The sequence below is a fragment of the Bacillus rossius genome, chromosome 1 (genome assembly GCF_032445375.1).
Source record: "Bacillus rossius redtenbacheri isolate Brsri chromosome 1, Brsri_v3, whole genome shotgun sequence".
Taxonomy (NCBI): Eukaryota; Metazoa; Arthropoda; class Insecta; order Phasmatodea; family Bacillidae; genus Bacillus; species Bacillus rossius.
The window spans coordinates 49,576,680-49,598,758 of record NC_086330.1 but is presented as its reverse complement, the minus strand read 5'-3'; the positions used below and the strand labels follow the sequence as shown (position 1 = coordinate 49,598,758).

Genomic DNA, 22,079 nt, shown 5'->3' with positions numbered 1-22,079 from the left:
AAAGTTTTTTTGCACAAAATGAGAATTTTACATACCTACGTACTTCAATTTTAATAACAATATATCTTTTTCTTTTGAGTAGTTTTATATTTTTTACTTGCTTCATAAAATTTGATCATTGTTGATAAAAAGAGCCAACCGTATTTAAAAGATTTACTATGTATATTTTTTGTTAATAAATATTAATACTGTTTTAAATTTTTATTTGGTTACAAAGTTGTAAATTCACATTTTGTAGAATTTCTAACTGATTCAACATGTAAGAATAAACTAATATTGTCAAATTAAATAGTAATTTGAATCAGTTGGCAACGATTGGTATCAAAATGATTTGATTCACCCAAGAAGTTAACATGCTGCAAATTCATTAGAAAAAGACATTAATTTGATTTGGCTTGGACATCAGGACAGTGGTGCAATATCACATTTAAGGAACAGATAGTACCCTTAGCGTTGTGATATCGAACAGAACTATTCAGGCTCCTGGAGAATAATTGAGTATTGTTCAGCTTCCAGTGGCAGTTAGTACTCATTGCAAAACATGATCCTATTCTGTTGTTTCGGGTGGTGACTCGACGAACAGGGTCCTAGGTTAGATTAGGCTGTAGAAGGCTCTCACGATGGCGCTTCATTTCTTCCTTCGGTCGAGGTAGTGGACTCGTTCTGAACTAATGGGCTGAATGTCTTGATGTTGTAGTTATTCTTCCAAAATCACCACTAATCTTAATGTTACCTGAAGGTAAGAATATTCAGTATTTTATGCAGTACGTATTTATGTATTTCCCTTCTGTTACACAGTTTTAGTCAGAACTAGTCTGCATTTTTTCGCTGGACACAAAAACTCAGGACTAACTCTACACACAGCATCATAACATGTGGTAAGTTATAGCGTGGGTTTTAGCTTGTTTGGAAATTATAATTTATGCAGTCAGTGTATTATTTTAACTGGGATACATTTACATCTTAAAATACTAACAATTTAATAATATATAATATCTCTTTCACTAGTCAGTTATTAAAAAAGACAGCACCACATGCTAAGCTATAAAACTAGCCCAATATCCAAATTACCCATTTCAAAACGAATTCTTGCACATGATACAAGCTGTTTTTTAGTCTATCAATCAGCACTTTTATTTATATGAAATACATTCACTCACATTTAATACCACTGCAGAATATATATATTACATATAATACATAATACATTACTGAAAATAATTTCAATCTTCAAGAATAATATTCTGTAGAGTTTAATATGACCCAATCAATGAGAAGGAAATTCTAATTGAAGGTTACAACTTTAATATCCTGATTAAAAAATACCCAGAATAATGAAACTTTTTCTGTACAGAACAAATCAACCAAATCCATAATCAAAATCAACCCAACACTATCAGGCTAATTACCGTATTTACCCGCAGAAGAGTCGCCCCTGCATATGGGTCACAGCTATAATTTGGGTCATAAAAATCCAACTTGTCAGTTTCTTTTAAAAAAATATCAAGCAAGAAATTAAATTTGTGTAGGAGCTGAAGAACGTAAAAAGCCGGGCATTTAAGTGCGGCTTTAAAAGCACCAACAATGGCCGTAGGTTTGTCATGGAATGTTTCATTCTGTTGGAATCTCAAACAAAAAAAATAATAAAAATGTTGGGTCACAGTTGCATCTAAAAATCCTGTTGAAACAGGCACGTGGAGATTGTGACAGTTCACCGACATTTAAGTGGGAGTGGGAGGGGGAGGGAGAGGGAGAGAGAGAGAGAGAGAATCAACAACACCGCTACATGGCCTCACACATCCCGAATGCATCCACACAAACTCGCTGGTTTATTTTTACATTTCGCTTCCTCCAGCAAAATGGTGCGGCCGGGCAGGCGTAGCACAATGGCGTCATTCATAGCGCTTATCACACACTGCTCAGATATTTTAACTAACAATTTATACTTACTCGTAACATACTTATTAAAAACCAACACAGGGGAGTTATTTACACACATATGTACTCAAGAGACAACACAATTATAGATTCTTCTTACCCACGCTATGAATTCGCATAAGAATTGCAGTACACCTTTTTAAACTAAAAATCAGCATAAAACATGCCACCCATACGCAGGTAAATAGGGTCATTGGGGAAAATTCTCAAAACAGTGAAATATTTGTTTAAATCAGGTGTGAATAATGTTAATTTATATATGTAAACAAATAACTTAGTTGGAAACTTCTGAAAAGGGTTTCCTGTACACATTCCCATTTCCACAGACTGCAAGATTTTGTTTTATTCATTAAAATGAACTGAGTCCAACAAATCTACACAACTGACTGGAACCTAACCACAGAAAGGACATTTCCCCACAGGAAGAGGATTATCCATAGAATGGATGTTTCCCACAGAATGGAGATTTACCGTACAGGCAAGAATTTTCCACAGAAAGTTTTTTTTTTTTTTTTTTTTTTTTTTTTTTACACTTTGTGGACAGTTAGCTAATTATTTTAATTTTAGATGAGTATTTAGCCGGGTATAATTTACAACTTATTCAGATAATTAAAATGCTAAGATCTTGATTAGTATAAAATTTTTAGTTCCTGTAAATCACAAGAAACATTAATGAGCATACTATTGTTGTTATTACAGTGGAACTAGACCTTTCATTAAAAATATTAAGAAATTCTATTTAAAAATATTAAAAATACATTATTTAAAAAACCAATTATTTTTTTATAAAAACCACTTGGGTTAAAACACTACAGCATTAATCAGCCAACATTGATTAAACATGCAAAAGTGTATAATACAATTCAATCATAAGTGAAAAACTGCACAATGTATTATCCACTTTTTTTTTTTTTTTTCATATTAAATCACACAGCAAATACACACAGTAAGAATACACAATATTTCTCAAAATCACAACACTTAACTCATAATCAATTACGGCGTTAGCATGTTGACACTTCTGCAGGTACGTCAGATTACTTAGTTTATTTAGACATAGTGATCTCTAACCTATGTATTTTCAAAATGTATTTTGAAAGCCATTATCATGAGAAAAAAATTGCAAATTTTTTTGTATGAAAACACCAGATAAAGCAGGCAAATGAAATTTTATAAATCCTTGCAATCTATATAATAGTACATAATTAAAAGCTGAGCAAGATAAATAGAACTGGTGTGTGCAAACAATACACAAATACAAAGACAAAAATATCAAAATTATTAACTATAATTATTTAACATAGATAAGTCTTGCAGAGGGCAAAACTAAAATCACAATAATACAATTTTTAAAGAGCATTACTTAGCAACCATGAAATGGTTTAGTTAATTTGTTAGAAACAAAACTATAATTATTGATATGCTTAAAATCAATTAATCAATAAATGACTGTTAAATATTATTAAATTTTAAAATGAAATCAAGAAATTGGAGGTACATAAACAAATAGTTACATAAACATCCAAGCACAGTGGAACTAATTAAGAAACTGAACAGTATACTACATAATTATAACTAGTACGTACTAAAGGAATGGTAAACTTCAGGTTCTAACAAGGAAATTCAATCAACATCACCTAAAAAATTTGATAATTACTGTGTACTAAATCAAATTTATTTATTGGAAGTAAATAAAATCTGAGTACTCAAAAAAAAAAAAATTCGGTTTGAAGAATGGTGTTACATTTCATTTTTGTTTCATGATAGAAGTTAGTAGTATAAAAACGTGTGTTGTATTGCAAAAGTGATAGAGCTTGCCAAGCTCACTCGCCGCACCCCTACATGGACGTCGGGGAGAGGAAGTTCATCTCGCGGAGCTGGGAGGGGTTGGGGCGGACCACCTTGGGGCGCTGCTCCGGCGGGGGGCAGTCGCCCTCGTCGTCGGAGGTGCCCTCGGTGATGGAGCGCAGCACGGCCAGCGAGGTCAGGGACTTGTTGCGACGCAGCCCCGCGTCGCCCTCCTGCGCGACCGTGGACGGGGACGGGGACGGGGCGGGCTCGGCCAGCTGGTGGCCCAGCAGGCCCGACAGCAGCCAGCCGCCGGGGAGCTTGGCCTGGTCCGGCTCCGTCTTCTGCAGGAACGCACCGGTGAAGTACCTGCACAAATTACTTGCACCGTTGGCATACGGCTCTGACGCCAGACAGCACAGAGAGAAATTAAGTTTTGAAGGCCCAGCTTCTAACTACACCTTGAGTATTGCATTTCCACATCATAATTTTAATTTACTGCCATTCCTACAGATGTACCACTTTACTGGCAATTGCAAATTATTTTTTCATGTAAAATTTAGCACCAGGTAAGTTCTACATGATATCTGGTGTTCGTAGAAATTCGGGGAAATGAACACATGCAGTTAAAATTTTTGCCTATTACAATCTGAATCACTCACAAAGAGTTGATTTTCTGTGTTTATACAGCTGCGTAACTCAAAAACTTTACAATGGTCCTATTTTTAAAATATTTCTTCTTAAATGCTTGGAATTGGCCAAAAAAAAATCCAACATGGTGGTGGACAAAGCTAGGTACAGTCAAACCTCTATCTATCGAACTCGCATGTATCGATTGTCCGTGTTTATCGTATACTTTCTACGGTCCCGGCAAAATTGCAATACAAATAAGGTTAAAAAAGCCTGCTTGTACCGATGTTCGAATTATCGTTTTGTTTGCATTTATTGTACAAAATATGTGGTCCCGTCACTATAAATTATAATAGATGATCGTTTAACCATAAAGATTTTGCAGAAATAACTATTTCTTAGAAAGAAACCGTCATAAAAACCGTAACGATAGTATACAGAAGTAGTAAAAATCACCTTAAATCTGCAGCCATTTTATAATAGCAACGAGTGAACTGTCAACAAACAGTAGATGGCTAACATTGGTGCCATATTTCCGTGAAATCGACTCGTCACGAAACGTTGCCACACTATCCACTTGTATTTATGTACGAAGCTTTTTCATGTCTGCTAAAATGGTAACGTAAAAAACAAAACATTTTATACCGTACGTATATAAAATCACTTCAAGAATAAACATGTCCCTTATTATGTCTGAGCATTGAGACGTCTCGTTTATAAGGTATAAAGAAACCAATATGGCGTCCGCTGTGGCGTTGAAAATTTGATTCCTGTGCAGTATCGTGAACGCATTTCTGTAGGTCGGTATTTTATTGTTCGGGCATGCTATCCTAATCTATGGCACATGTTACTTCCAGAATCTGATCGGTTTTTTCTTTACATGTGCGTGAATGTTGACTTAATAAAAAGTGCAAAAGTGAGGTTAACGTTTTAGAGCGATTAAAATGTCTCGGCATAGTAAATAGGTGAGAACTTGATGAACTTGATGAACGAATTAGGATTATTGAAGAAACTGATATTGAATTGTAGGTCTATTGTGCATAGGGTATGTTTTTATTAAGTGTAAATTGAATTAAGTAAAAAGCTTGCATTTTAATTTTTTTTTCAATTGATTAAACTTTAATGACAAGTAACTGATATATTTCTGACACTAATTTTGAGGTTGAAATATTTTTTTCAAAATCTAAGAGTGAAGTCCACATCTATTGAATGCCCGCATATACTGAATTTTTTTGTTGGTCCCCTGAAAAACAATATATAGAGGTTTGACTGTATTTAAGAGTTAAGAGTCAATGAATTTATCTACTGACTGCAGATCTTTCAAATTCTTACACCAAACACCAGAATTTATTGATAAATCTTCTCACAGTTTACTTAAAGAGGATAATATAGCTACTAGATTTATTTAGATTTATTTTTTTCTAAATCCACATTTAAAGAATTTTTAATAAATCACCAAGAGTTTTTTAAAACATTTTTAAACCTTTTGTAAGAAAATGTAAGCACTGACCTAACTCAAACAATACAGCCCTTCTACTCTCTGCTGTGTAAGACCAGGTACATATTTTATTATTTATTAATAATTATGTTTTACTAGTATTCGCAAAATGAAAGTCAAGTACAAAGTGATTTCACTATGTTTATGTGATAATACAGACTGGACATTTATCTTAGACTAGCTGCCCGACCCGGCTTCGCACGGCTATACTAATGGAAAAAAATTAAGCCACTCTCCCGTTTACAGTAATGATAAATAAAAAAAAATTCAGTGAAAATTTATTACAATGCTGTATAATGTACCGGAGAGAAAATGAATAGCACCGATGGTTTCCCGACTCATGCACGCAACGTACAACTGATGTACCCGTACTTCGCTACGGCAGCCTACAGGCAGATCACTCTTGCGCCGCTCATTATACATGCCCCTCCTTGTGGGTATGCCACTGCCGCGCGATGCCCGTTGCCATGGAGACGCAGAAGGCATGAACAATGCAAAATCCTGTTCTCATGCACACAAAGTACCCACTGTTGCCTGGTTTTAACCACCCATGGGATCTAATTTTCAGAAAATGTCATCCTGCGTAACATAAGGAACATTACTGTGAAGTTTCAAGTCTGTAAAATATATATACTTGAAAAAAAGGGCAATAAAAAAACAAATTAAACACAGAGAGAGGAAAAAAAACAATAGTTTAGGTTTGCGATTTAAAGTGATAAAAAGTATTTAAATACTAATTATACTCTTATGAGGGTACTGATTGCTTCGTTGTTAATATCTCACAGGTGTTTTTTACTTGTATGGGAAAATTAAGAATGATAAGGCATCTAGTGCGTGGCAACAATGTTAATAGGCAATAGGAAATAAACTTCTAGCGCCTGCGGCATTGTCAACACACACTTTGTACGTGTACTGCATGTTGTATCTAACCCCCTCCAATGCATTTGATTCTAAATTGGACTTTTAGTAAGGATCCCTAATGTTATAATATAATATAGCCTATAGCCTTCCTCGATAAATGTACTATCCAACACTGAAAGAATTTTTCAAATCGGACCAGTGGTTCCTGAGATTAGCGCGTACAAACAAACAAACTCTTCAGCTTTATAATATTAGTATAGATGAAGAACAATTGATTTTGTTTTAAATGTAAATAATTATTTTCTCTGGAGTGAAAACCAATTATAGACTGAAAAGTTCCAGAATTATTTCAACACTACTAGTAAGTTGATGTATTTGTATTTATGGTGTAAGAATTAATACTTAGGTACTGCAATTACCATAAATGGTCATTACTATCACTTTTTGGTAGTACCTAATATAATTTTAAGATTTTAAACGAGATAGGTAATCAGGGTGACTACTCCAACCCTAGAATAAAATTCCTGGGTATTTCCAGGTTTTCCAGAAATTTATTTTCATTTTTCCAGAATATTTAACTCATTTTCTATACTAAGTCTATTCGTTCTTTGTAATACTAAATTATACTTAAAATATAAATTTACTTCCAAGCCTGCCTACGTAAACATATCCTAACAAAATGCCGAATTACGTTACTTTCCGTGCAAATGCACATTACAGATACAATGATATTGGTGCATTAGATGAAGTGTTGCCAACTATTGACAAGATAAAAGTTTACACCTAAAAAAGTATTAGCTGTTATAAAACCAAACAACAATTAGTTAAAAGATATACCGTATGAAAATTTAATAAACTGAATCCATAAATTATCCAATGAATAAAATATTAAACTTTTTTATTTATTTTTTTTTTTTTTAAGAAAATTGGAATTACGCATGGTAAACAATCTTAATTCTGCTGCGCTCTGGCGTTAGGTTCTAAAAACGTTTCTCTGAGCGTCACAGTCACACACGTAAACATGAATGGCGTCAGGATTGCCGATCACGCTTTCGTCTGTGGATGCTGACTCTCCCATGTCGTCTCTTATTCTAAAATTAAATATTTATTACACAATCCATTGCTATTTAATATATATTCAATATCGATATTAATTGCAGATGTACATAATCAACAACTTTAACGTTAGACGATAATTACAGTATGGAAGAATAGCAAATCTCCCGAGGGGTGAATAAATTCCTGGGTATTTCCAGTATTTTTCCAGAGGCAAAATATTCCTGGGTAATTCCAGGTTTTCCCGAATTTCCCGACCAATCGTCACCCTGGAATAACATTGGTTGTGTATAATTTTTCCAGACCTAATCATATAATTTTGTCTTTTGTTACAAACCTAGTAATCTTATTTAAAAAGAGTTCTCTGGATTTTTCATGAAACATATAACTCATGCAGTAATTTAAATTTGAATGTTTTAGACTAAATTCTTCATTCTAAAGTATAAATACTTGAATATTGCTTTAAATACAATCTATGATTATTTTGATTTTGTTTCAGGTAAGCAGTGCCTAATTAAACTTTAGTTTTGAGACTTTGACAATCATAAACTGTTTTCTTACAGATTGGAAAATTCATTCATTTACATAAGTATCTCAAATAGTGTGCGACACAGACATGGCATTCAATGTGGACTTTTTGAAAGGTAGCAAACAGACTACACAGTCATTTTATGTATGGAACATCATATAATTAATTATTTAAGATTTCACATAAAAACATGGACCAGGAAACTGAAAACCAATACTTTCTGAGATAGGAGTAGTACAATAGACATGTCACAGTGAGACAATTTGAAAACCCGCATAATTAAACAGGTATGGGCATCACATAAATGTGTAAAATCCCAAACAATGACGAGCTCAGAACGACATCATCCACATCTGAAACAGTAATGACAGGAGTGGAGCGTAAAGCAATAAGATCCCAGGTTTATTCCAACAGGATTGCTGCTACACCGAGTTCATTGCCGATTAAAAATGGAAACTTGCACAACTACCAGAGAAACTCGTACTTGTTTCTATATCCAGGATTGTATGAATCTAACTTTAATACTATATACAGCAGAGTCCCGCTAAACCAAACTAATTGGGGCCAAAAATTGTTTGTATTTTCATATTTACAGACTAGCCGTATAACTGCCGTATTGGAACAGACTGTAGTAAAATACATCTCTATAAGTATTAATCTACACTTAACAGTCTTGGCCTGTGCAGTTTCCCGATTCTTTGGTTCTGGATTCTGTTCCTTTAAAAAACCAAAACATAAACTGATTTTTCATAACTTGGTTTTGATTCCAGATTTTTTTTTGTATGTTTCAGTAACTTCATAATTTGTGATCTATAATGTTAACAAAGCATTTATTTTGTGAGAAATGGGACAGGTAAACAAAACATTCTTTCAATGTCACAAATGGGGTGTAATAACACACAAAAAATGTATGTCAAAGAGTATAGTTCACCTGTCACAATGAATTGAGGAGATATAAGAACCAAAAGATGCCATCTTGGTTCCTACAATTTTTAGGCAATAATTTTTTGTCTTGGTTAAAGAAAAATATGTTTTAATTTAATGTCTATGTTTGTATAGTGACTGGCTGCTACAAACATTTTTCTGTGTGAACTCAGCTCTAACCAAGATAAAATTTCAATAAATAACAACAAAAAAATTGTAATGACACAATGGTGGCTTTTAGTTCCTCTCAAATATTGGCCGATTGAATGTTAAGATTTCTGGCCATTCGTACGTTAATGTCCAACTTCAATGTAAACAAAGCATGGAAGCAAAAAATATTGTATTTATAAAATTGTATGTTAGAACTGTAGAATTTAAAACAAAAAAAATACATTTGAATTATAATAGAAATATATAAATGAGTGCTAAAAATGCTGAACCATAAAATGAGAATGTATATTCGGCATCAGGATTTTGATGCCAGCATCGATTAGACCTACATGTATCAAGGTTTTAGGTTAGCTTAAAAATACGCAATAAAATGTTTTAGACTTGTTCAAAGAGTGTACTCCTCTTTTATGTGTAAATGAATATTTTTGAAAAACCAAATTATGAACCAGTGATCTTCATATACATATATATATATTTATTTTTTGTATTCTAAAAATTATTTTTAATTTCTTGACCCAATAGGCAACATGTTTACTGATTTTGTACTTTTAAAAGGGTTTTAGGCTGTGGTTCTAGTTTTTATTGGTAGGTTCGGTTCCACTTTACATTAAGAACCTTGATTCTCAGTTCCGGTTTTGATTCTCGTGAAGAAATAATATTTTTGCTTAATTTTTTTTATATATATATATATATATATATATATATATATATGTATGTGTGTGTGTGTATATATATATATATATATATATATATATATATATACACATACAGATATGTACACACACATATATATATATATATACATATATATCAGAAGAGAAAAGGACTTGAGGTAGAGGCTTCAGAAATTGGGCTGAAGCCCAATCGCAAGTAAAAATAAAATCAATCAAAAAATAGAGTTTATGTATTGTCATGGGTTTTTAATTTTTTGCCACAGAGGTAATGAGCCATAGATGCTTGTGAGCAAGGTAGATAGGACCTACACTTCGACTTTCTGAGAGTTTTTTTTGTGAACAATGATTTCGTTTTGCACTGCCTATGAACTTTTAGCATGCCTTTTTAACTAATGATAATAAGACTTGATATTTAATTATAATAAGCCAAGCAAACTTAATAATAATTATAATATTTTCTACAATATTGTTTAAGAGTTATGAACAGGCTGTAGGTATACCTTATAGATCAAACTTATAGTAACTTTGTCCAACTGATAGGTATATTCCATCAAGGGAATTGTGTATATATGTAGTACAAGGCAGTACAAGGCAAAGTAGTTACAAAAAGACTCAGAGCTGCGCATAACTGCCAAAAGCCTTTTGTTTGCATTTTCTGTCTCCGTCTTTGTCATTGTATAAACTCTTCCTGTTGCTGTTAATGGGTCCACTTTTGTTAGAATGTTGCTTCGATGTACACGAAGAACATCAGGTATTGCAGGGTACGTGAAATTTGACAGAGATGGACCATGAGGATGAAGAAAACTTACTTTAATTTCCTGCTCTTCTTCAAATGAATTAAGAACACATGCCAACCACCAGAAATCACCATACTGGCATGGTCACAAAACCAACAATTTCTGTGAAATCTGTTTCATCATTGTTACTTCTACTTGTTTCGACCACTCTTGAAGATGTTGAGAAGGAGTATGGTTTAGTCAACACTTTATTGTTACTCACAGGGTACAAGGTACCTTCAATAGTCCTGGCAGATATTATTCAATCTTTCAAGAACATTTCTTCATCCTTATGCTGCTGGATTGTAGTGTATGCAAAATTCATTGAATTGATATTGTCTTTAGCCCACTCATAAAGCTGTCTGGGTGTCATAATTTGCTCCTGGTACACATGGTGAAGACTTGCCTTTGCAGCTTGTCTCTTTATAGTACCACAATCCCATCACAAGAACTGCCATTCTGCCTTGACATCAAAGTCTGCCTCATGTAAACAAATTTGATTCGTTGGAAAGAGCCAGTGAGAATGACGATGTCAAGAACAAAGATGCTTCTTTGTTTGGCATCCACGACCATGCTTGTTGTCTCTCTAATACAGACCTCTTCGTTACAAACTCAAAATTACCTGTTCAGCAAATTTATAAATTTACTAAAAACATTTTGAAATCCGTAAAAAAAATCTAGGCTCCGTAAAACCATAAAACAACGCCTCTATCCGTAAAAGTTGGCAGGTATGTAATCTTAACATATTATCCCTACCACTTTCACCGAAATTTGAAATTGAAATATTCATGGAACCCCTTGAGAATCTCCTTGGCCTACAAGTATTTCAGGAGAAAGGTTAAACACCAAAATAATTTACAGCCTTGTATGACAGTAGGTATTCGTGAACGGTACCTGTTATGCTGCATAATGCCCCTGCGGTTCTGCCGAGGAGAAGAATCCGGCGACCCGGCAGGCGTGCTCAAGGGAGTCGCGGGCAAAGACTTGCTGCCCCGACGCCGGCCAAAGTCGAACCCTTGGGACAGGGCGCCGTCCTCCCCGGGGCGGGGCACCACCTTGCCCTCGGCTATCATCTGGTGGGCGACCTCCACCACAGACTTGCCGCAAGCCGCGCCCTCCCCCTTGAAGCCGTCATCCGTGCCTTGGGACTTGACGCGCATCTTGCCCGGCTCGGCTGACGCGACCGCCGGCTTGCGCTCTGAGAGCACACACAGTGGAACTCACAACACACCGCCCCGAGGGCACGGTCCTTACCGCACGCCGGGGTCGGGGGGCGTGGTTGTCTCGCCACAGCAACAGTGCATGCTTAAACACTGCACATGTCAAACCAGACTGCACCACCTTGGTCGGCGCCCACCTTGCCCCGCACTCCAAAAATACCAGAAACAAATTGTGGATAGGACAATTCAACCTGAAAGAAAAGATGTACAAAACCAAGAAATACTATTTACATTCCAACACTAATGCAAGAACATAATGACTTGTAAAAACATAAAAGTTTAGTACACTACCAAAAACATTTGCAACTAAATGAAAAAAAAAATTAATACATCTATTACACACACACACTGGCAATTATCTAAGGCCATCAGTTTTGTTCTACAAGCAAAAAAGCTACTAACCCCTTTATGTTAATACTTTAACGAACTAACTTCGGTAAATCACACCATTTCTCAAACTGCTCTTATGTTAGAAAAACAATGATCAAAGTGCAAAGGAGGACAATGAAAGCTCTAGCACAACCTAGTGGAGTGAAAGGTAAATGCTCTGTCAATACTTGAATAATTTTTTTTAATTTCTTTAAACTAGGACTACACCTAAACTAGCTAGTTTCACTGGCAATCATTATATATATACATAAGAGAAAAAATGTTATACAAATACTAAAAAAATCACAAAATGAAACTTTATATCTATACCAACAACCCATAACCTCCATTTCCTTTCATCCAGCAATCAACCAAGTGCCGATCTTATAGCATACCTTTGCTGCACACAGGGATAGCTGGCCAGTATCATTCACAATGTAAACCACAGGCTAACAACCAAGAACAGCACGCAAAATAAAAATTAAGTGAATCCTGCTACAATACTGTTTCTAACATTGCTTGACTTAATATGTAGTACTTACAGTGCAATCTAATTACAACGTACCTGAAGAAACCCACATTTTTGGTGCTTGATAATAAAAATTCCTTTACACTTAACTGTAAATAAATGGAAATCATCTTGTAGGTATCAGAAAATACTTTAAAGTGAAGAGTCCCGCTAATCCAAACTAATTAAAGCCGAGACCAGTTCAGATTACCATATTTTCGGGTTAGCCGAATAATTGCTGTTGTGTTATCAAGTAACACAGCCTATATAACATTCTTACAAGCATGAAATCACTTAAATGTTGACAAATAGATCAAAACATCAGAATGTTTGTTTTTTTGTTTTTAAATACAAAAACATGGCAAATTTTTACTAAAATACTTTTCACTCTAAAATCATTCAGATTACGCAGATTGTAACGAGGAGTATGCCCGTCTCCTCCTTAGTCGCTGAGCGAGTTACATAACTCTAAGTTGCTGAACATGATGCAGGAGTCAGTAAGACGCAGTAAAACAGACCCTAGTTCAGCGAGACATTTGTCGGGCTAGTTGGAATATTCTCGGTCAATCCCAGACCAGTATGTAAAGATGCCAAGCAGGCTGCCTGTTACTCAGTACATCAGGAGTCACACCACGAGGTGCACCGACGTGCGACAACATCCGAACCTGGCCGAAGACCAGCCCAACGCCACAGAGGAAGGCATCGAGGTGCTGGTCAGCGTGGCAAAGAACTGTAGTGAATGATACCAAAGAGGGATGTTGAGAGTCTTGCCTGTATAGGCATTGTGTTTGAGTCCTCCATCCATGAGTGATTACTCGCCAGGCCAGTGGGGAAACCGTAAACAAGTAACACATGCAGTCGACACAGGTGCTACCATAGACGTCACAGCTCGAGCACAGGCCTGAGTCCAACACCCACGACCTTCATTCACGGATGAGTGCCTGTCTGCAAGCAAGTGCAGGGAAGCGCTGTGACCGGCAAGGAGCAACACGACCACCCGAGGAAACTACTTCAAGCCAAGCAGAGCGAATAGTTGCGACTCCGGACCAGAGAAACCGGGACGATTGGAGCAGCAAGCAAAATCGCTAGTTGGTATCCAGAGCTAAATACCCTCCACTCGCCGAGCAAGTGGCATCCAGAGAGAGTAGTCCAATACAGGGGTCATCAACAAGCCATTCCAGGGCTCCCCATGAACCTCCACTCGCTGGGCTCTGTTCTGCAGAGGCAGACAAGTCAGCTAGGAGTAATGCCAGTTCCTTGACGCCCCGACAACGGACTTGCTTGGACAAGTGACGCAACTGAAGATGAGTATTCATCCCGAAATGACCTGCGCTTTCCGGCGGCAAGTAGAGAGCCCGCTATTAACTTTAATTCTCAAATTAATGATTACTTCTACTTGAGAGCCAACTGTTGTGAACTTCCAATGGTAGAAGATTATTAATATTTCCATTTTAAATGATTTTGTTTGCATGGTGGATCAATAATGCCTAAGTATTCCCTTTTAAGTGTTTAATTTTGATTTGCATAACTTTGCATGGGATGTAAGTCAGAACAGTACCATTAGAGAAAATTACGAAAATTTTGTCAAATTAAGGCAAGAAAACTTTGTTCACAGACTACCATGGTTTTGAAGCTCCATGCTTCAGAAGCTCCCTTGGTTATTCTTTTGTTTTCTGAATGCATCAACATTGTTTTAATTTTGAAGTGTATAATAAATGTGTGAAAAAAACCTCAAGTGCTACTGTTTACTGACTGCCAGTGTGTCCCTACCCCAAAAACATTTTCAGATTAACAGGACTTAATTAACAGGACTCCACTGCACTTTATAATGATATTCCATCATTAACTGCTTTAGCACCTTCTGCTTGTATCTATAAGTATAAGTATAAGTATAAGTATAAAGCCCACCTATATTAAAATACAAAATCACTTATCTGTTATTAATATTTCACCATGAAACTTAAATTAATTCTCTCAGCTTAAGTTAAATTATTTGTTTTATATAAAAATTGTGTATTTCCTTTGATATATTTCGAGGACTTCGTTAGATACTCACAACCTATCACAGTAAATATGTCAAATTAGAATAGCATGCTTAATTTTTTTTTTTAATTGCTGAGAAAGGAATATATATCATGGTTAAACACACACTTTCATTTAGATAAAAATTAATTTAGTTTGAAAGTTTAATTTAACAAAATTATTTTGATTTTAAATTTCATCAAACTTCCAAGATGTTAATATTATTAATAATGACTAACAACTTTATTATTAATAATATGTATAGTATAATACTGTGCACACTAGTTTGAACTCGTGCACACTAGTTTGAACTCATGCACAGACACTAACTCACTATGTGCTTTAAACCAGCCTACAAGTGTATGAGGTTCTAAATCCACATATGAATTTTGATGACTACCAGAATGCTTTCTTCTTGCCAATGCAATAAGTAACCACAAAACCAAAATAACTAATCAAAGTCAGGAACCAATCTTTCCTCTCTCAATTCAAGTACTTTTTGTTTAGCTAACAGCACAATAAGTATATAATATGTTTATTATGTCAATTATCATTGAGGTCTTGCAACATTTAGCTTAACATTACAAATTTTACCATGTAACATTCAAATGATTGACATTTAATGAGACTGCGAGACATAGCTTCTTGATTTATCATTGTTCTTAAAACCAAACCACACAAATTGTTTACTATTAGTAAAACATTGTTGTTTTAAGGAATCAACAGTGAAATACACTTTAAATACCTCTTACAAAAACTTCTGCATAATAAGTTTAAAATATAGCTATTCACAAATAAATACATACAAATTTGCCCGTTTAGTAATTTTTTTCAGTTAATAGGTCTAAATTTCTAAGTACCTTGAGAAAAGTCTTAAGTGGGTTTAAAGCTACGGCCACACAGGGCGCTATGCTCGTTATGTTCACGATGTTCGCTACGCGAATAAAATATAGCCAGCTTCATCTCAAGAGTCACTGGCCAAAAAAAGCTGTGTTCGCTATATTCGCTATGTTAGCGATGTCGCCAGGTCTTTGGTTTTAGGCTATTTTTCAATCATCACTTGAATCCCACAGCATGCGTGCCTCCGAAATCACAAACTAGACTATCCTGTGTGGCCACCTGATGCGAACCTAGCGTAGCTGACTGTGTGGCCTCGGCTTTACTGTATAATGTTGTAGCTGGAATTCCCCCAAATACTGTTTTACAAAGAGGAAATAAACATATGTCTACTATCCAAACAAAATATAACAGCTAGCAAACTAATTGCCCTTTCAATGTTCCTTAGAAAAACAATGATCATTGTAAACCACTTAAATAACATATGGTTTTTAAAATTTTTCTGATTTTCTGCAGGAATACAAGCCCCACACCCCATTTTCACCAGCCAAAATGATTTGGCACAGACAGTGTGAAGCACCAAAATAACCCTCCAAAACAGTGTGTACAGTATGGTGCACAATTTAACTTAATCAATCAAACATTAAGTTAAAAGTAGGCTCACCCAGAGGAGCATTTGGGATGAACTCCTGGCATGGGCGGGTGTGGAAGGAGAAGTCATGAATGGCCGATTTTGATGCTGTCACGCCCGAGTCCTGCCCCTGCCCAACTGTTACCACTGTAGCAGCAGCGTTTTCCTTGGGTTCCACATGCCCCATGCCCGGGTAGCGTATGTAGAACACATCATCCTGAGACTGCGGCGAGAACGGCTCCATTTCATACCTGTCACAATCATGACTGCATGGATGTGCGTTCACACTCATTTTTAAACGAGCTGAACATTGGTTTGACTAGTTTCAATCTGTTAGCAATGCTTAAAAAATGGTATGTACTGAACTGAGAACAGCTATGTTGTATTCAAGTTCACAACATCTCATCCTAAAAATCATAATAACTAAAATGCGGAATTTTTTTAAAACTTGTTTCCAAAAATTAAACACTGATAAAATAAAAAAGACAGCTTCCAATCCAAAACAATATTGAATACTAAACCACTATTTGACTATCGCAGATACAGAATGTTAAAAAAATTGTAAACAATGTGGTTTAAAATCTGGCTAATACTCTTTGTAGTGTGGCCACTGTACAAGCCCCACGATAATGGGTGCCACTGTGGTTAAATATGGTGGTACCACTCTTTAATTACTGGTGTGTTCTTGCGGGGTTTTGGGCGCCTACCCTCTTCGCAGTGGATATCAGGAACGCTGCTACTGGATTGACTACCAGACTGATAATCCAGCTAGCACGTCACTGCACTGTGTTACTGTCCAGAGAGTAATTATTAAAAGGAAAATTTGGTAGTGTTGTGTGAATAGTGGAAATTTGCATTACCTCTGACCAGGTCTATTTTATGAGTAACCGACGTTTGCTATAAATGAAATAATAATAGCTGGAAAACAAGACTTTAATGGGTTCTTGAATATGGGCGTGAAGTTACTGTTAACATGTAATTAAGCGAGAACAACCAAAATAATGTATTTTGTATGTTAACTTTTGTTCAGACCTAGGTGTCTGTACGTAGATGCAAATGACGTCACTGGAACACATTGAATACCATGTCGGGTCTAGCTATATGCTGTCGGAGGCTTGAGGCTCTCTTCCCAGGACCTCCAGGTGGTCTGCTGCTACGCTGGAACACTGGACGCTGTAAGCTGTAATTGGCGAACTACAGGAGATCTGAGGTAGCCGGGTGTCTGGCTGAAGAATCGACTTCCCTCTCGTCCTAGAAAGTCTGGTTTAATTTGGATCGGTCTCACCAATCGTCGTGGCCGATCGTAGCTGGCGCTGACATCAGTCGTCCGGAACCACTACGGGACGAACGGGACCGACGCGGAAGTTGGCACTCGATGTCACCGATACTCCCTATCTAAGACTTATTCAGTCTAAATACTATTCTCCCAACTCGTAGAATGGAGAATTCTAGATAGTACACGACCGCGGATGACGCGAATCTTCAATTCCTCGGGCGGCAACCAAGGCTTTGGTTCGCCCCAGCCGAGAAACGTCTTCCCGCTGCAAGATGGCGATGGCGTCTCCTCCTTCCTCCTAACTATTTACTTTCAGTCCCTAGCAACCAAGGAGCTATAGCTATCAGCAAACCAAATTAACTGCATAGTGAAATAAAACTTGGATGTTAGCGTGTAAGAGTGCTGAACTATGACCAAATGAATAAAGTTTCCAAAGAATAATGCTTAGAAGACCCTGAAGTTAAAAGTGTGTTGTCTCTGGCAGTCATATGTGTAATATCTGTTATACTTTGGTTGTCCTCTTTACAATAAAATAATTAAATACATAATATTGGCTCATGAAATATACAATTAATGTTACAATAATAAAAATAATTATAATATAACTGTAAACAGTTGTACTGGTTACACCAACTAATCTAATTGCTAATATGTATAACTGTAATCCAAAAAAAACCTCATAATTTTGATAACTATATAAGCTATAAATCCAAGAAACATTTAAGCATTGTAAATCTGTAATACAATTCACTACATGAGTATATTCTTTATTTATTAATGAACATCTGGAAGGGTGAATGAATAAGGGCTTAACAACTCAACTTCTAGGGCATTAGAGACAAGGGGTGATATGAGAATAGAGAACTGAGTAAACCCATTGGCTTACTGCAACGCTCGCCATGGTTCCTGCTAGCGAAAAACCCAGGTTTGGCACTGCCGGGAATAGCTTGGATTGCATTGGTAGGACACAAATAATCCAACCCATTGTAATTATTCAGTATCACGTATCCAAGTTAATCCCTTCATCCTGATGTCATAACCGTGTATATATCGATCCTGTGGTACATGATGCTTGCTGTTTTAGTTTAGTATGTAAAAAGATCCTGGCCAAATTAAAACTCTATCACAATACAAAAAAATTATGCCAGGTCTTGTGGAAATTATTTATTTCACATGCAACTTACACTTATGTCCAGGATCTTTCGACATACTAAATTATTACAGCAATCATCATATACCACAGTATCAATGTACTGTATACATGATTATGCCATTAAGATCGAGGGATGAACTTGGATACATCACATGGAACTTTCACCAAGAAAATTTTTCAGTAAACACGTCAGTTTAAGAAAAAGCACACATAACTTTTACATTTTTCCATGATTAAAATCAATGAGTCCAAATAATGCTTACCTGTCCCACACTTTGTTTATCCACTGTGGAATGGGAATCCCAGATGACAAGGAGCGATCAGGTTGAGTCGACCCCATTTTGTTGACCATTGGGAAATCTCTCCAAAGAACGTCCAGTTAGAAGTGCAGCGAGTATAGTACCAAGTGTTACAAATGACAAGAACTGGCAAGAACGTACCACCAATCCAATTCTAAGAGAAGGCTTCACAAAAAAGCATCTGTAAAAACACAATCACAATAGAAAATTACCAACAAAATGTTATTTTGAATACAGATGCGCAAAACCATTTTGTTCATGTGGCACAAGCAAAAGATGAGAGCCGTAGCTTATAAGATGAGTGAGGGGGTAGACTAGTCTGTTTCTCTGTCTCTTTACTCTCTTCGCCGGCGGGAGATATTGTGGCGCGGGGAGGCGCGAACTCAAGACGGCGGCGAAAGATATCGCGGCGCGGGAACGGCGCGAACACGAGACGTTTCGGCAAGAGATAGCGCGACGTGGGAGCGACGGCACGGACAGCACAGACGACAAATGTAAACGGGAACAGAGCGAAAGGCCCGCGGACGTGGAGGGGTCGGTAGTGCGGTACGTGAATACGCAGTTCGAGTTGCCAGTGTTTGCGGGGAGACAACGAGGACCCTACTAAGAACAGTTTTCAAGTCAAATTCAACAATTAAAAGCATGATCAGAGTAAAACCAACCACTGAAAAGTTTCAATGCCAGAATTGTTTTTTATCAGATACGCTGAGAATGTGGATGTACATACATTGGAGAAACTGGCAGAGCCCTTTCAATATGCATTAAGAACACAAAAACAATATAAAGAAGGGTAAAAATAAAAAATCTATACTTGCCGAACCAGCATATGACAACAGTCTTAAAATACTATGGAACAATGCAACTCCACTTAGTACAGGGAAAACACCCAATTAAAATTAAAATTCAGCATTTTTCGTCAGCAATAACAATGTTATCAGTCAACAAAGATTGAATAAAAATATATATAGATACCTTTATTTAAAACTGAAACTAATTTACCACATAAAACAATTGCAAACCAACTACCTTTTCCAGCAAGACACCGGTCAATAACATCAACTCTTAAGGTGCACAGCCAATCAGAGGACTGCTCACCTGTCAATAGCTTTGACAGTAGAGGGGATCGGAAGTACATAAACCACCTGTTTTCCAGGGTCCTCGTATAAGGATGTTTGAGCCTGATGAAAAGCACAGATATAAGTTATTAAGTGATTAAGTTTATGCATCCTCACTGGCCAGCTTAATATTTTACTGGCCAGAATATCGTAATTATGGCCAGGAAGATTCATGCTGGGTGCCATTAGTCAACATTCTTTGCACTGTTGATGTTCCAGAACTTGAGACTCAGGTAGGAAGGGTGCATTATAAACTGACATCCATGAGTAAGAGAAAAACTACATCAAAATGGTCAAAATGGAATCAGCTTCTTCATAGATTATACTGATAAAGAACTTAAAATAGGCCTATTTCAGGTATGTACACCAAGTGACACTGATATTGTAAAAAAAAATGCAATTTTCATGAGCACAGCTCGCAGACCTAACTTTGACCACTGTAATTCTGTAACTTTATTTTATTTACATAAACTTATGTACTGTATGCACAGTTAACAAAAATTATATCTACACGTCAATCATATCTTTCTATTTGGATGCTGCCAACAGCAATTATAGCTCATAATTTTGAGGAAACTTCTCTTGTAAATAAAAAAATAAAAAAACTTGAAAACAAAGGTTATGCTTTCAGACATTTTGAGGTTACAATTTCATCCATCCGTTCGTCAAAAGTTAAAACTTGGCAGGCAAGGTTTTGACTGACTGACGGACGGATGGATGGATGGATGGAATTCTGATTGGCTGAATAACACCTGATCGACCGACGGATAGGAGACAAATCACTATGAAAACCTTACGTCTAACGCTAGAAAAACAAATATTCAAATCAATTAAATAATCATGAAAAAATCTGATAGCCTTGGCTTGGCTAATATATTTTTAGCTTAAATGTATACAGAAGTTACGCAGCATTTAACATGACAATAGTTTCGTAATAATCTTAAAACACAATTCAGCAAAACACAAACAATGAAAGCAAATAAAAGCAACTACTCACATTGTGTTTTCTGGAAATTTCAGCACTTAAGCGCTTGAACTCCATATTACAGTTGCCAAAAGAAAGGAAAAAGTTACTTGTCTATTTTGCAAAAACAATTGCAGATGCCAACGTTTGTGAACGAACTCTCAACTCCAGGTAATTAGAGAATAAAAGGAAGGCCACTCCTCCTCACTGCACATTCTTAGCTAAAAGCGTATGACGTCACATAGAGTAAACGAGCTCTATTCCCAACCGGTGCAGCAGCACACCGCGATAAAAAAAACTCGTCATTGTGAAGAAATTAAACATCCAAACTAAATAATATTTTGAGGTTTTATTCTTTAATGCACATAGCTACTAATGAATAAGTTTGTAATACCAAATTCACTAAAATACGACAGAAAAAAATAATACATCACGTGGTAATTTTAAGGTTATGCACAAGATTAAGGGCCGTATACCAAGAAACAAAAATAAGGGTTTAGGTGTTGAATATACAATACCTGTACCCTAACCATATTCCAAGTGCACGATAGGACATGGTTAGTCCCTTATTTTCAGGGAACTGATTTTTGTTGAAGTTTGATATGACTTGTGTGGTTGTGTTGTCTATGGAAGTATTGACTTCATTATTCTTTAATTGAAGTAAAGTTACGACAATGGTGGTTAACTATGTGTGAAATCAGATTTAATGTATTAGTAAATTTGAATAAGAATTACTTAACTCTGTGCCTCATTCTATTAGGTTATGGGCCCAGGATACCCATAAAGAAAAATAGGAATTTGAGTTATAACATGAAAAGCCAGTGAAAGGAATTTTTTTTT

The 22,079-nt window shown here is 36.2% G+C and overlaps 1 protein-coding gene across 2 annotated transcripts; it reads right to left on the bottom strand.

The window, feature by feature from the left end:
• Positions 1 to 2,824: 2,824 nt before the first annotated feature.
• LOC134535796 (uncharacterized) lies at positions 2,825 to 21,469 on the bottom strand. 2 transcript variants are annotated; one of them, XM_063375086.1, is made up of 5 exons: positions 21,273 to 21,469; positions 19,125 to 19,341; positions 16,466 to 16,683; positions 11,740 to 12,043; positions 2,825 to 4,095 (listed from the first exon to the last, which is right to left on the bottom strand). In XM_063375086.1, the coding sequence occupies exons 2-5, from the start codon at positions 19,211 to 19,213 to the stop codon at positions 3,777 to 3,779; spliced, it is 930 nt and encodes a 309-aa protein (XP_063231156.1). In that variant the 5' UTR covers positions 19,214 to 19,341; positions 21,273 to 21,469; the 3' UTR covers positions 2,825 to 3,776. The 2 variants fall into 2 exon arrangements, with proteins under 2 accessions (XP_063231156.1, XP_063231150.1); XM_063375080.1 differs by having other exon boundaries at positions 16,466 to 16,698; positions 21,273 to 21,439.
• Positions 21,470 to 22,079: the final 610 nt, after the last annotated feature.

Bases quoted from the DNA above. Each gene is read 5' to 3' on its own strand.
- LOC134535796 (XM_063375080.1), bottom strand. From the start codon at position 19,213: ATGGTCAACAAAATGGGGTCGACTCAACCTGATCGCTCCTTGTCATCT. The intron at 16,699-19,124 runs GTAAGCATTATT...ACATCCATGCAG, and splicing joins ATAAACAAAGTGTGGGACAG to TCATGATTGTGACAGGTATG. The intron at 4,096-11,739 runs GTACCGTTCACG...TAATTTGTGCAG, and splicing joins GGCATTATGCAGCATAACAG to GTACTTCACCGGTGCGTTCC.